Raw genomic sequence first — 14,950 nt, 5'->3', positions numbered from 1 at the left:
GACGATGATGAATCAGATTTGGTTTGGAGAGAGATTTTTTTTTTTGAAATAGAGAGAAACTGATTTGGAAAGGGAGGGTGAAAGACAGGAGGGTATTTTAGGTACATCATAAAAGCAAAAAGACAGATTTAGGTTTGAAAGTGGACTTGTATGGGTAAAAATATTAAGGTGGACTTGCATGAAAGAAAATGTTGAGAAGATGACTTATATGAAATTTTCTATTAGCATTAATATCAATTTCACTATGGACAACAGTGTATATATGCATTTTGTGGGTATATGGTATACTTAATATGGATCAACTGAGACTGGTATTCGTTACAGGTCTGTGGTTTCTGTTGGTAGAGTGCTGAAGTTGAAGGAATCTATATATTTTGGGAATGATGTTGATCCTCGGTACATCCTCACTTTGTAGATCCTACAACCTTCTACTGCAACTTCTGCAAAAACTTAACAAGAGTAGCTATGTTTCTAGCTATCTCTCGATCTCATCTTTACTCTATAATAGTTTTGGGCATGAACCCCATTTATGTATGCACAGATAAGAGTATCAATATATATCACCAGAATGTCATACCAGTTCAGTGATGTTGATGGATATTTTCTGCGTCTCTTACTCTCTGTAAGTCTTCGAGGTCTAGTACCATCCGGGGGGATGCCTCGTGCATATCTTAAATTGTATTTTCTTTGAGAATATGAACGGGAAATCAGATTCGTCTTTTCAAAGCATGTAAACTGAAAAGTAGATTGAATATATAGAACAACGTAATGATCAAACAATTTATACATCACTTGCTAATAATTCTAGTTTCGAAGAGTCAAAAAGTATTTTGTATGCTTTGTTTTCTTTCATCCTCCCAGGGTTTTATTCTCATGTCACTTTGATTCTAAGTGAGAAGTGGAAGAGCAAACTAACCTTATCAACAGCAGTATAGAATTGTGATGTGTATAGTTAGATATCTTATACATAATAATAGTAGAGAAAAAAAAAGAAGAAAAAAAGCCAGCTTTCTAGGGCAGAACTCTAGTGCATGCATCTATGAAAACCACTCGAATCGAGAGACGTATCCAAGGACCAAAAACCACAGCCGCCCACAGGATTCAAGATTTTTGCAGACAGATTTACCCTTAGAATTGCCTTATAAAAGGACCACTGAAGACACCGAGAAGATCACACCCTTCAGTCCCTTCTCTCATCACACTTTCTGAGATATCAGAAGCCGAATGCGGAAATGATGATGAAGATTATGATGGTTCCTGCAAAGGGGAGCCTCAATTCATCGAATCTATGATTTACCAGAGGTATATCTCATTCTGAACTGATCTTTTTGAATATATGAACTAGGTTTTTCATGATTCATTTTACTGATTAGGCTCTTTGTTCAATTATGTGATGTATACTTTGTTGCCAAGGTCTTGAGAGAGATCGAGAGATTGCATAACGGCCAAATACAAATCGTTCTGCATCCAATATCTTCTGTTCTTTTTGTCTTATATTTGTCTCTTTTTTTTTTGGTTCAGTTGTAAATAAGAAGTCAGAGGGGGACGAACGTGCAGGGAGTAATTATTGCCTGATGAGGAAAAGGATCAGGAAGCCAGGAGGCTCTGACAGATCAGGAAGCCACAACTTTTGTGGGGGGCTCTTCCACATCTCATGGAATGGATACATCCTATTATGTAGCCAATTCTTCTTCTGAGGAATTCTGAAGAGGTAGCAGGTTGGGCAGCAGGAAAATCAGGTGCAATGTATTTACCGGAAATCTGGATGATCCATTAGGATCAATGTCGTTCGCAGCAGTCTCATGAGCCTCCTACCAAAGGGACGAAGTCCAACTGGAGGAGTTGATAGAACACAATACAGGCAGCGGAAACCCTGCCCGTCCAAACGGATCAATGATTTACCAGAAGCAAACATCTTACCACAAGAATAATAAATGTAATTTAGATTTTAGTTATAGTTTTGTATATATGCTGCTCATCAATCTGGTTGTATGTGAGTTGTGATTGTTATGTGTTACCAATCAATGAATTAGGGTCATGTTTACACAGCATTTCCTATTCCTAAGTATCTTTTGTATATCCTTATTTTTTTTTTTCTTTTTTTCCGACAAGAATGTCCTTATTTCTTTAAGGAACATACAACTCTTATGTTTCGATTTTTTCAGAACAGAGGACGAACTCGTTGATGATGACGCTGGTGTGCAATTAACATTCAGCCTTCTTTCTAGCAAGGAGTTTATTTATTTCTCAGTGGTATTTATGCAAAGTAAATCTACGCAGTGGATTGTATGTTTTCTTTTTTGGGAAAATTCCCATTAGTTATAAATCTAGACAATTTTTTCTCATCAACAAAACAAGATTTCAAAATTCCCACTGACCTTATACACTCTAACTGTCTTGAGCCCATTGGCCCAAATCTTCATTTTTCTCTATTTTTGTTGACGAGACTACCCTCTCTCTCACCTGTCTCCCACATCCCTCAGATCTGTCTCTCTCTCAAATTCATCCGATTCTCTCTCTCTCACTCTCTCTCTCTCTCTCTCTCTCTCTCTCTCTCTCTCTCTCTCTCTCTCTCTCTCTCGTACACGTCATCGTCGGTTGGACTACTATTCCGACGACGAATTTAACGAGGCCGAGCACTTGTGGTGTGTTAAGAGAAAGAGCGGCGTGAGCTTGAAGCCGGTGACGACGGCACTGGTAAAGGCGAGACAGGCAAAGGCGGTTCTGGTAAAGGTGAGACCGGCGGGATGACGACGGAGATGATAGGTCGGTGAAGGTTTGTATCTATCGAGACGGCACCGCCATTGATCGGGCGGAGGATATTCAGGCGGAGGCGGGGGCTTTCTCATGTGCTTCCAATGACTCTGTTTAGAGCCCCGAGCTTTCGGCCAACAAGTATGACTCTAGCCTAGTCGAGGTGAACAAGCCGATTGTGAATTTGCTTTTTTGTTTTTGTTTTGGTGGAGAAGATGAGTCGATCTTTGTCTCATTAATCAAATTAGTGTGGTTCAAATCATGTGAATCTGGTAAATGTAAGATTGAAAAATGATCATTCCATGCATCTTCGTTTATTCTTTAATTTGGTGGGTTGGGTTTGTTATTTTTGTTGTTTTGGGGAAATGAGCGTTTTTGCTATGTTAGTTTTCTTTGGGGGTGGGGGTGGGGGCAGTATATTTGTTGTTGTTGGTGAGGGGTTTGGCGGTGGAGAAATCGTCTGCTCCTACTGCCCCCAGTAGACCCCTTACTAGCTACCCCCAGTAGACCCCTTTATTGCCCCTAGTAGACCACCGGACCGACCTCAATAGACCCTCCTATATATTGCCCCCAGTAGACCCCTATACTGCCCCCAATAGACCCCCTACTGCCCCAGTAGATCCCCGGACAGATTCCCTACTGCCCCTAATAGACCCCTACTGCCCCTAATAGACCCCTACTGCCCTCAATAGACCTCCTAGCTTTTGTCGGAGTCCAGTCAATGGTCGTCAGAGTTTGGTTTTCGGTCGTCGGAGTCTGGTCAACGGTCGCCGGAGCCCAGTCAACAGTCATCAGAGTCTGGTCAACATCATTGGTCGTGGGAATCCGGTTATATAAACTTTATTTTATAATAAACTCTTATAATGGTCTATTATAGTTTATTTAATTCATTAAGGGTATAATTGTCTTTCTGCTGTTTAAGTTGGCTCTTGGGAATTTTAAAATCTGATTTTGTTAGTAAGAATAAAATTCTTAAAACTAAGGCTAGTGGGCATTGTCCCTTTTTTTTTGGTGGTCTAATGGACTGTATCTTAAATGTTTAACCCAAGTGTATGATCTGTTGAGCTCTTACATTCCTTCCTATTTTTTTTTCCTATAGAATCATGAAATTGCTATTAAAAACACACACAAACACGCCTGTTTTATCAGTAGTAATTCAATTTCCTTTTCTGGTTTCACTCTCTTCATATTGGCGAAGCTTTGTTTCTTTTTTGTGCTTATGCTTCTAGTTAAGGGATCTAGGTATTGACAGTTATTGGTTGATAGGAATTATCTGAATATCGTTATTGAATGCAAGCATGTGCAATAGAAATGCTGCTTTATTGCATAAGACAGAAAAATGCAATTTCTCTCAGAAGTCTGAGCAAACTGCTATATAGGACTACTATAAACCTTGTTGTGGTCAAGGATGCTGTAGAGTTGGTGACTCATTACGAGGGCTTGATGGTTTATCTGTGCCACCAGATCCCAGATTGCCTATTCAAATAGTGAGCCTAGTCATTTATGGATGCCTAGTGTATATGTACATATATATCACTGAATTCTACATCACAATCTACATTACTGCAGTCAAAATCGATCTTTATGTTGGATATTTATACTTTCAGTATTTGTTGATGTCTCTCCATTAAACAATTTCTGTTTGCAAATATTGCTGTTGTTTAAAACCATTTAAGTTTGAGTATTCTGCATATATCATTGTCCAACCATTATGCTGATACTACATCTTTCTCAAAGGCTTAGTTTATTTGGTTCCTTGATCTAATATGCTTTTGCGTTGCTATTGTTGCATAATGCATATGTACTCAAGATTTTCGTACTTACTCCTTTCGCTTCACTTTTGTGCAATGTCTACGTAATTGCATTTTAGGAATTAAATGGACCGGAAAAATGGAGATTTAATTACAATGTTTTGTAAATCAGACTTTCATTGAATCTTTCTGTCTATTACTTTCAAGTAGATACGTTTATAACTTGCATCATGCATATCTTATATCTTCTTTATCTCCTTCAAGTTTTAGAATTTGACATTTATAGTTTAAGATTATGGAAGATAGATAAGCTGATTCTTCTTTTCATAGCATGTAAATAGATAGCATTAATATATAGAAGAACCTAATAATGAAAGAAGCTATATATAGATCACTAGCTAAAAAGTCAAGTGTTCCATAACTTTGCTTGAACGAGTTCTGTCTGATGCATACTGATTACTTGGTGGCAGCTTTGGTATTAAACACAGCTTTGTTGTCTTGAAATGAAAACAGTAGTTACAGTACTAATTTGCGCTTGAAAATGCAAGTAAATTTGGTTGATTTGTTGCAGATTTCTAGGTTTTGAGTTTATCGTACTTGTTGGGTTAGACTTTTAAGACTGTTGATGCAGTGAGTGGCAGAAGCTCTATAGGTTATGGTTATCTACACCTGCTTGTGCTTATGGAAATTGCATGGCTATACTTTTTGGTATTTCCCGGTTATAACTGATTCTGAAAGAATATCATATTGTCTTGTCGGAAGCCTTTCTAATGAGGACCTTTAAGTTGAGGACTAGTTGATAACTTTTCGGTTTATCCTACTTTTCGATCTTATATCCACATCTTGACTGTTCAGTTTATAGGTATTTATGAGTAGATCATTTCTGTAAATTTTCAGCCATATTGAAAATCGTTAAGACATTCATAACTGTGATATACCAATTATGAACTTAAATGGTTCATGTTTGACAGATTTGGTTCGTTCATTACTTTGATCTAGTTTGTTACCTTAACGATCATCGATTTGACTGAAAATTTATAGGGTTGATCTATACATATAGACCTAAAAACTGAACGGATGAGATGTCAAGATGTGATCGAAAAATAGGTCAATTAAACCATAAACCGAAAAGTCCTCAACTTAAAGGTTCTCATTAGAAGAGCTCCCTTGTCTTGTATTGTTATGTTTCTTTCTAGTCTTGCAAAAGCAGTTTTTAAGTAAGTTTTATGACAATTTTTACTACCATGTAATTGTGAATCCTGGGTCTGTTGTGTGTGATTGCAAAATGCCTGCAGTTTTGGGATTCTTTTTCGTAGCTAAACATCGAGTATTTATATTTTCCAAAAGCTGGTGTTTTTAAACAGTATCGTATGTTTACATTATATAAAATAAAACAATTAGGGGAAAAACACTGTTCATATCTTTGCTGAATTGTGTTTTTTCTCTAAGTTCTGGTGAATTGTGTTTTTGTCCTCAGTTGGTGAATGGTCGTTTTTACTCTTTAATATAATTTATTTACAACTCTACCATTATACTGACTAAAAATACTGTGTTACCTCTTAATGTAAATTTATTTATAAATGTTAAATTGTTCTGATCAAAAAGACGTTTGTGTCCTTAAAAATTTTGTTACTTCTTTATTTTCCATTTTTTACTTAGTTGTGGGCATGGGTCAGAGGTGTCCATGGTGGGTTTTGGCAAGGGGAAGGCCATGGTATGGTGGTGGAATTAAAAAAAGGATGGTAGAGCTGGTGAATTATGTGCAGGTTGCGGAATAGGTGGTAGAATTGGAGGTGAGCGGTGGATTTTGCAGGTATGGCCGTATGGAGGCCATGATGTTGGTGGTGGATTTGGGGAAGATGGATGTGTTTGTGGAAAAATAGGGGAAGGCGAGGAAATCGGCGGTAGATTTAGAAAAGATGGTGGCATGGGAGGCGTGAGATGGGGATTGAATATTGTTTATCATCAAGAAATTTTAGTTCGCATCAACACGCGGGTGGTATCTAAAGCACTATTAGACAAGTTTTATTTACTAGTGTAGCAAAAAACGGATAGCAAAAGTCGTATTCTAACCTGGCTTGTCTATGTACACTCTTTTTCCAAGAATGGCTTTTCTGACCACTGAGCTTGGTTACAAAAATAGGTAGCTTAAACAAAAATATATTACATTTGTGATATGAACCAAGAGTTTACATTAGCTCTTCGGAGCTGTCCTCGATTGATTCTTCTTCCACGGAGCTTGGTTGAGATTGCTTGTCACTGCAAATGAAGTTTAAGAATACAGGATTAAGCAGTATGGTAAGTAACTGGGAGTTATGCTTCTGTTTCCAAAATCTGGTATTAAAGCCTACCTTACCAATCTATGAGGGTAGAAGAAAGAGGTTTAGCTCCGAGTTAGATAGGCATTAGTAAAATCATAAAATATGCTGATATGCTGCTAATGTAAGAATTGAAATGGATATAGTGAAAGTTATGGAGCTCAACTTTTCGGTTTTGTTTGGATTTGTTTGAAAACTGCTTGCCAAATATCTCAAGGTTCCTCTTTTCTGTTGATGCAACCCTGTTCAATGTTGAACTCGAGGCTCGGATGTTTAGTGGTCGAACATCTTGGAACACTCCCTTGACAATGAACTTTTGAGGTGCCTACTTTGAGCTTCAGCAGTTTGATCTGTCTTTCTGCATGGTGGCGACACATTTAAATATTTTTAGTTTTTCTTGAGGATTAGATCCTTGCATGGTACCGATCTTACAGTTCCTGTGTATTCCGATTATGATGGTTGTTGCCTCGACAGTTTCACCTTCTATCATTACAGTTATCCTCAAGCTGTGTAAGACGCATAATCTCATTTATGAAGAAATTGCACCATGTCATCTGTTCTGTTGGACAGAGATCATTTTCTTGTTCTGATTCAAATGTATGTAATGGTCTAATGATAGCTCCGGAGGCATATGTAAAATGCAGCCATTGCTTGACTAAACATATGGAAAGTATGAGCAGTACCTCCTAACTGAAACCTGTACTGAACCTCTGGCAACGCACATGAACAGGAAATTATTTCCTCGACACAATTAATCCTACCATTGATTTTAAATATCCTCTTAGGATCCTCATTTAACAAGTCCTTATTAGAACCCCGCCAGTTGAAGAAAATAGTATGGAGGCAAATTGCTAGCTATAACGAGGGACATACACCACATTTAAAATAATACAAGTCGTTACAAAAATTGGAAGTAGCCGCTTAGATCAAACGTACAAACTAAACACCACAACTAAAACAATAAAAGTCGTGAGAAACATTGGAACTAGCTAGATTATACCTACAAACCAAAAAAAAATCCAAGTCCCTAATCCCTCCTCTGTTCCACCAATTAATTTGAAGTTCAGGGTTCGAAAATGTGCTGCCTTTCTCATGTTTAGTATTTGGTAACTTGACAAAAGCAGAGATCCTTTTATTTCATTAAGAAGATAACATAGGTGATAACAGTCTCTGATTTTATGCCTGAAGTGATAACATACAGAAGAACTCAACTTTTTTCGCAAAGAATGACAGACTAGAAACAACTTGATAAGCTAATGAATAACTTGAACACTTCAGTTAAATTTTCACATGCCCCTATATTCTTAGTTCTGACCAGAGAACGTAATGTGAGAGACAGATCACACACTCTTTCACTTCAAATTAGTGGAAGTAGAACTTAGTAGCTAAATTTCTTCCATCGATGAGACAATATGCAATACCTGGAACCGGCAACTGTATCACTTTAGTCGTTGAAGTTCCAATTAGTAATGAATTAATCCTGGTTAGCATGTGGTACATGACCGTCCCAACCAACATTTGTTGTGGCCAGTGGATTCCACCATGTGAACCCATCATGTAGTCAATACCATTGACTTCCAGATCCACCTTGTGTGGCAGCAACTTTCCTTGGAATGTATTGAGGGGGCTTTGGCAGCAACCCATTTGAACCTTCCACTTCATTGTCTTCCCTCTCATTTTTACAGGATGCATTTCTTCTAGGATATGAAGAGCCTGCGACAGTTGTATATTGAGTTGGAACAGCTGGATTCCTAACCATCCTTCGCTGCTCAAGAGTCTCAGCCGCAGCTGCTGCCCCGCAATTGTTAAAACGTAATACTGAGCCGACAACTTTACCAGGCCTTGCAGCTCCTGCATCATAATCGGTAACAACAACTCAGAACCGGACAATCATATGTAAGAAAACCAAAGTGAAAAAAGTGTAGAGAAAGTGCAGTGTATTTCGGACCAAAGGAAGCACAAACAATCTAAAACTAAAATCCATACCTTGCATGGTCTGAGGAGCTTGAATTGGAAGCTTTGTCGCAGGGAATCCGCAGTTCCTGTCCACTGGCTTCTCAATTTCTTTGATGCAGCATTTCGCAAGGTCTTCTGTGACTTCTGTTGGTTGCTGCACTGAGTTATTGGTATATGAAACACATGCCCTGCATGCGCAAAGTACAGTCAAACCCAGGGTCAAGGTTAGATGAAGTTAATTCAATCGGCTGCAACAGCTTGACAAGAAACACCATTATAAATCACAGATGATGTTCAAAAAACATCAGCTACAAGGTATACCTGGGTAGTGATGCATGTTGTCTCTCAGGGGCGGCACCAACTGTGCCATTTCCATAGTGCTCCTCAAGATAAGCAAATTGCTTCTTGAAATGGTCAACAGCACTATCATGCAAAAGTAAGTATATTAGCAATTATGATAAAGCTGTTTTTTTAAGAGGAAAAATCAGGATACATGGGAAGTATGTTAGAGTTAGAAAGTTTAAACTCCAAATGCAAATACCGTATTACAGATCTAATATAGTTATATCTAAGAGACCTATTGTAGGTCTATATTTATTTATGTTTAAGCCATTTAACTGAAGGAAATAATGTAGGTCTATACTGTACCTCAAAAACTATTGTAACCAGTACATATCAACCTTACTAGTATCCTCATTCCTGCACCTCATCCCTCACAAAGCTCCTAGCTTGAAAATAAACTACTGACTGGTTAACCTCTAAACAATTCATACTTAAGGTTATGGAATCTAGCTATTTGATTATACATTTCAGAAGAGGATTAGCAAAGACATCATATTCTGAAAACTTTCAACCATCTAAACGAAAATGATATAATCACTTAAACGTTTGAAAACTCAGTAGTATGAGAAAAAGATGTCCACAAACAACAACCGGCTTGACAAGGTTGACAAGGATTTGTATTTCAGAAATAAAGACAGTTGGCAAGGCAATATTTACAACCATGTCTATGAGGGATTTCTATCAATAAGCAAAAGGTATTTGTAAGACTGACATATATGAGGATGTTTGTTATACCTTGGATACATGAATCCTGTTGGCTCTGATCCGTCTAAGTACTCCTTCAACATCTTTGGATGATACTCAAGAGTCTCACGATAAATAAGCTCTCTGACATCTTCTTTGGTTATCCTTCGCCTCTCAAACTCAAATTCCATCTTGGTAACTGGTTGAGCCGAAGGTTCTCTCTCCACTTTTGCCAAACCCTTAAAATAGGGATCAGCAAGAGCCTAAAAGAAGCAACAATATATATCCTTAGAAAAAATCGAAAGAGAAATAGGCCCAGCTACTAAAAACAGTACATACTGGAAATCAAATTGAACTTGCCTAAACATTTACCTCTTCAGCAGTAGGTCTATCCTTTGGTTCAAACGCTAACATTCTTTCCAATAAACGTAGAGCAAGTGGGTCTGCATTTGGGAATTTCTGGGAAAGAGGAATCTGCCTCTTCTTTCGCATGCTGCTCAGGTATCTGCGAGCCTTCTCATTGCGTACCTATTTAAAAATTCGAATTAGGCAACAGCTTCTCACACGACAAAATGCACTAGAAATGGGTAAATACAGACACGTACATGTATATTTGAGATAAATCATAAAATCTCTGAACTAATTACAGAAAACTAACCCTGGCAATTGCTTCAGCAGATGGTGTTCCCAATAGATCAGTCATAAGGTCCAACTGATGGACAACATTTTTGCCAGGAAAAAGAGGCTTTCCAGTTAGAAGCTCTGCAAAGATGCACCCAATGCTCCATATATCTATAGCAGGTGTATACTGAAAATAGAAAAAGAAATGTCAATTGACTGAACGACCTGGCATAAAATAAAATACAATAAACAAACATAAAAAAGAAAATAACAAAGACAAAGAGTAACAGCCAACGTTCATTGCAAGGGTTAATGTCTGAGAATTTTACTGGGTAGAACATGATGACTATTACTGGGTAGTATGAGAATTTTACTTCATAAACTTGCAAGGGTTAATGTCTGATATCATAAGAGGAAGTATAGGTACATCTTATCATGTCATAGTAGGTAAGGTCATCCCCTAAGAAAATGCATTAATGCAAGGCAGAGTAGTCCTTATCACAGACGGTAGAAAGGTACAACTCATTTTACTATCTCTTGTATAAATGCATAAGCTGTTTAATAGCAACCAATATATGTAAAGTTACAAATGTAGCAACAGAGAGAAATCATTTTCACCCATATAAACTTGCCAACATAAATTGGTAGGAGCAGAGTTCCTTATATGCTAGAAGCATGGCAATAGTTCTAGTATCAAAGTGAGTTAAAAAAAAAATGGGAACAGTTCTAAATCCACTCATAACCATACAAATATAAACTTCAGCACAAGATTATTTTCAGCATACTTTGGTGAGAACAGGGAGAATGATCGAAACATTACAATGTAATAAGTCAGTATAACACGAAAAAAGTTGGAAACATACAATGATTATGGAAAACTACAAAACCAGGCATATCAACTACAATTATGACAATGAAAGGGATAATGACTCTTGCACCTTTGAGAAAAATGATCCACACAACTCAGGAGCCCTGTACCATCTCGTGGCAACATAGTCCTGCTCAAAATGGAATAAAAAAATTTATGAGAATGGAACTATAGCCTCCATTAGTTAGGATAAATGCACTGCTATACTGGATGAAACTCACTAGCTGCTCAAGAGGAAACTCACCGTCCAAAATATAGCAGTGGGAGTATCATTGAAAGCTACTCTGGCAAGACCAAAGTCACAGATCTTGAGTTTGCAGTCAGCATTTGCCAAAATGTTTTTGGGCTTTAGATCTCGGTGAAAGACATTTGCTAAAAGACCAACAAATGAAGAAAATCAGAAAGAACGTTATTGTCATCTACCGTAAGTATAAGGTAGTAAAAATTCAGCACCGACACTAATTGTAATAATTGCACTGAAAAGTTGAGACTAAGTCACGGAAGTCTAAGATAACAACCTGTGTGTATGTATTTCATGCCTCGGAGAAGCTGATAAAGAAAGAACTGATAATGTTCTGGTGTCAAATCATCATTTGCTTTGATAACCTGATGTAAATCAGATTCCATGAGTTCAAAAACAACATATATGTCTTTGAATTCCCTTCTGGATGGAGGCAATAAAATGTGCTTGATCTCCACAATGTCCGGATGACGTAGGAGCCTAAGAAGTTTAATCTCACGAAGGATGCGGGTGGCATCTGAGACATGTTCAAAAATATCATTTATTTTCTTGATAGCCACCTTTTCTCCAGTATGTGTATCAAATGCAGAGCAAACCACTCCATAGCTTCCTTTACCAATTACTTCCTCTATTTTGTACCTACTCCCCTCACCATATTCAGTGAAGAAGTCCACATCCACAGACTGCATGACCAAAACAAAGAACACACACCATAAGTCTGACGTCATTATGCAACATTTTGTGTCAACGGCTGTTCTGTACCTTCCGCAATGCTACTATTACTAAAAGAGCATGTAATTGTAGTTTATTATTATTTTCATTATTATTACTTTAAGAACACTAAATAACTAAACTAGTGAACTTTGCTAAACTAAGCAGAGGAAGATAGAAAACAAAGCCATGGCAAATAAGAGCATCTTCAAAACCACCATGCTACTAATCATATTTCAGGACAGTTTCCCAAATTCTGACTGAAGATTACCAACGCAACTAGAAGAACTTACAACGATCAAGGAGGTAAACCGCAGAAAAGGTAGAAGTAGAACAGAAGGATAAGAGAAGGCTTATATGATGCTGAACATTATCTATTATAGATAGTAATGCTATATGAAGTATCAAGGTAATGTATGCATTGTCATGTATATAAGACTATAAGTTCAGCTAGAGAGTTTTGGTCCATGAACTCAATAAGAGGCAAACAGCCACAGCTTTACATGAAAATGTTTAAAGTGGGCCCTTGTCAGACAGCAATATACCCAAAACTCCAAAAGCATATGGCATAAAACTGAGACATGAACAAGACACACTGTTCAATCCCATCCACAGATAGAAACGATACCATGATACAACCACTGATTATGCACCACACAATACCATCAGAGAACCAAAATCGAATTGAGAACATAAAAGTCTACACTAAGCAGGAGAATTCGGATTCCAATTATCAGAACATAATACAAGTTACACATACAAATCAATTCATCCTACAAAATAAACAACAAGGCAGCAAACATAGGCCATGTTTAAGCATCAAAAGAGATCAGAATCAATCGAAATTACCTTTTTTCTTTGATCAGGCTGCATCTCAGTAACAAAGCATCCAAAAACTTTCAAAGCAACAATCCACCTAACACCCTGAGTTTACACTCAGACCCAGATCACAAAAAGCACCAAAGTATCAAAATTTCACACAAACCCAAGTACCCAGACGCTCAATATCACCAAGCAATGATCCAAACCAAGAATTCCAATTGCAACTTGTGAAACAAAGCAAGTAACTTTACACAACTAACAGAGTCTTTGAGTTCTTGGGAGACCAAAATGGCTACTCCTTGTATTGGAATGGAATCTAATTCAGCTGGAAACGAAGAGTTTACAGATCACAGAGAGAAAGCTATAAGTTCTTCAAAGTAATCGAAAGGAAAAGAACAAAACTTTGGGGGATCTAAGAAGGCGGTAATCTCAAACGTTTTCCTAGGAAATATATATAAACATATAAAATGAGAAAAGATAGAATCTTGGAGAGAAGAAAGTAATGGGTTTTGGAAGTGGAGTTGAAGTGGGTTTTTGTTATTGGGTTTCAAAGATTTGAGATTGGAACAGAGGAGTGTTTTTGGATCTCAGAGAGAGAATCCCAGAACGGCTTTGCACTTCAAGTTTGGGACTTTGGAGCGAAGGAGAGAGACAGAGAAAAACAGAGAGAAGTAAAACAGAGAAAGCAGCGAAGGGAAAGAGATGGGGTACTTCTGTATTATATTCTTCAAATACAAAATGAAATAATCTATTTTACAATTATCTGCAAAATAGTATGACAAACTGGGATTTGATAATTAAGTAGAAAATTTATCTAAAATAATTGTATGAAAGGCCCCATTTGTTAATAACTTTAAGCTTTTCATTCATTTATTTTTTTTACTTTTTTTTTTAGCAAATCACATATACATCTTCCAAAAAAATTTAAAACATAAATAAATCCACTTGTATTGTTGTAAAACAAATAAGGACAATTTTTAACAATTAAGGACAATCTTTTTTCTGCATGTCATGTGTCATGTTTTAATTTACTAAACTAACCCTACACTAATTAAATATGTTTTTAGAAGAAAAAAGTCTCTCATTTTAAGATTTTTCAGTAAATGGTATAGTAGCAGGTTTTCAATAACTTAGTGTAGTAGCAGTTAATTCCAGTAAAAGTAGTAGCAGAGGTTAACATTCTAGTAGAAGTAGTAGCAGGGGTTAACATCCCAGTAGAAGTAGTAACAGGGGTTACCATCCCAGTAATAGTAGCAATTAATTCCAGTAGAAGTAGTAGCAAGGGTTAACATTCCAGTAGAAAATAGCAACAGCAAAGGTTAACATCTCAATAGAAGTAGTTGTAGGTTTTCAGTGGCTCAGCTAATGTAGTAGCATGTTTTGCTGAAAAGCTACATTTCCAACAGATGTAGTAACAGGTTTTAGTGGTTTATCTAGTGTAGTAGCAGCTTCAGTAAATGCAGTAGCAGGGTTTCAATGGCTCAGCTAATATAGTAGCATGTTTTACTGGAAAGCTACAATTTCAACAGATGTAGTAGCAGGGTTTTAGTGGTTCATCTAGTGTAGTAGCAACTTCAGTAAATGCAGTAGCAGGGTTTCAGTGGCTCAGCTAATGTAGTAGCAAAACATGCTACTACATGGTCGTCCAATCTTTATGCTACTACATTGTGTGGTCGTCCAATCTTCCGGCTACTACATTTTCTGGTCGTCAAATCTTCCTGCTACTACACTGGTCATCCAATCTTCCTGCTACTAGTCTGCTATTGCTACTGGTATTGTGTATATATCTCTGCTACTGTCAACCAAAAATACTCCATCTATACTTAATCCTTTCGTCAACGGACTTCTTTGATAGAGAGAGAAAGAAAGTGAATGATTCCCA

General features: G+C 37.3%; 1 protein-coding gene and 1 non-coding gene across 2 annotated transcripts; one reads left to right on the top strand and one right to left on the bottom strand.

Annotated features, from left to right (window-relative positions):
• Window positions 1-293: 293 nt before the first annotated feature.
• LOC101313305 lies at window positions 294-2,083 on the top strand. The gene is made up of 3 exons (XR_184576.1): window positions 294-324; window positions 1,149-1,302; window positions 1,522-2,083. It is a non-coding gene; the product is annotated as an uncharacterized LOC101313305 (transcript).
• A 5,853-nt stretch (window positions 2,084-7,936) lies between these two features.
• Window positions 7,937-13,707, bottom strand: LOC101295411 (mitogen-activated protein kinase 16-like). Its single transcript, XM_004296908.1, has 10 exons — window positions 13,096-13,707; window positions 11,813-12,218; window positions 11,539-11,666; window positions 11,365-11,424; window positions 10,464-10,613; window positions 10,178-10,333; window positions 9,857-10,068; window positions 9,101-9,202; window positions 8,810-8,967; window positions 7,937-8,674 (listed from the first exon to the last, which is right to left on the bottom strand). The coding sequence occupies exons 1-10, from the start codon at window positions 13,117-13,119 to the stop codon at window positions 8,385-8,387; spliced, it is 1,686 nt and encodes a 561-aa protein (XP_004296956.1). The 5' UTR covers window positions 13,120-13,707; the 3' UTR covers window positions 7,937-8,384.
• Window positions 13,708-14,950: the final 1,243 nt, after the last annotated feature.

Source organism: Fragaria vesca, linkage group LG4 (genome assembly GCF_000184155.1).
Source record: "Fragaria vesca subsp. vesca linkage group LG4, FraVesHawaii_1.0, whole genome shotgun sequence".
Taxonomy (NCBI): domain Eukaryota; kingdom Viridiplantae; phylum Streptophyta; class Magnoliopsida; order Rosales; family Rosaceae; genus Fragaria; species Fragaria vesca.
The sequence above is the reverse complement of the archived record's forward strand: the minus strand, read 5'-3'. Positions and strand labels throughout refer to the sequence as shown.

Bases quoted from the DNA above. Each gene is read 5' to 3' on its own strand.
- LOC101295411 (XM_004296908.1), bottom strand. From the start codon at position 13,119: ATGCAGCCTGATCAAAGAAAAAAG. The intron at 12,219-13,095 runs GTAATTTCGATT...TTGGTCATGCAG, and splicing joins AGCCTGATCAAAGAAAAAAG to TCTGTGGATGTGGACTTCTT. The intron at 10,069-10,177 runs GTAAATGTTTAG...TGCTTCTTTTAG, and splicing joins ATAGACCTACTGCTGAAGAG to GCTCTTGCTGATCCCTATTT.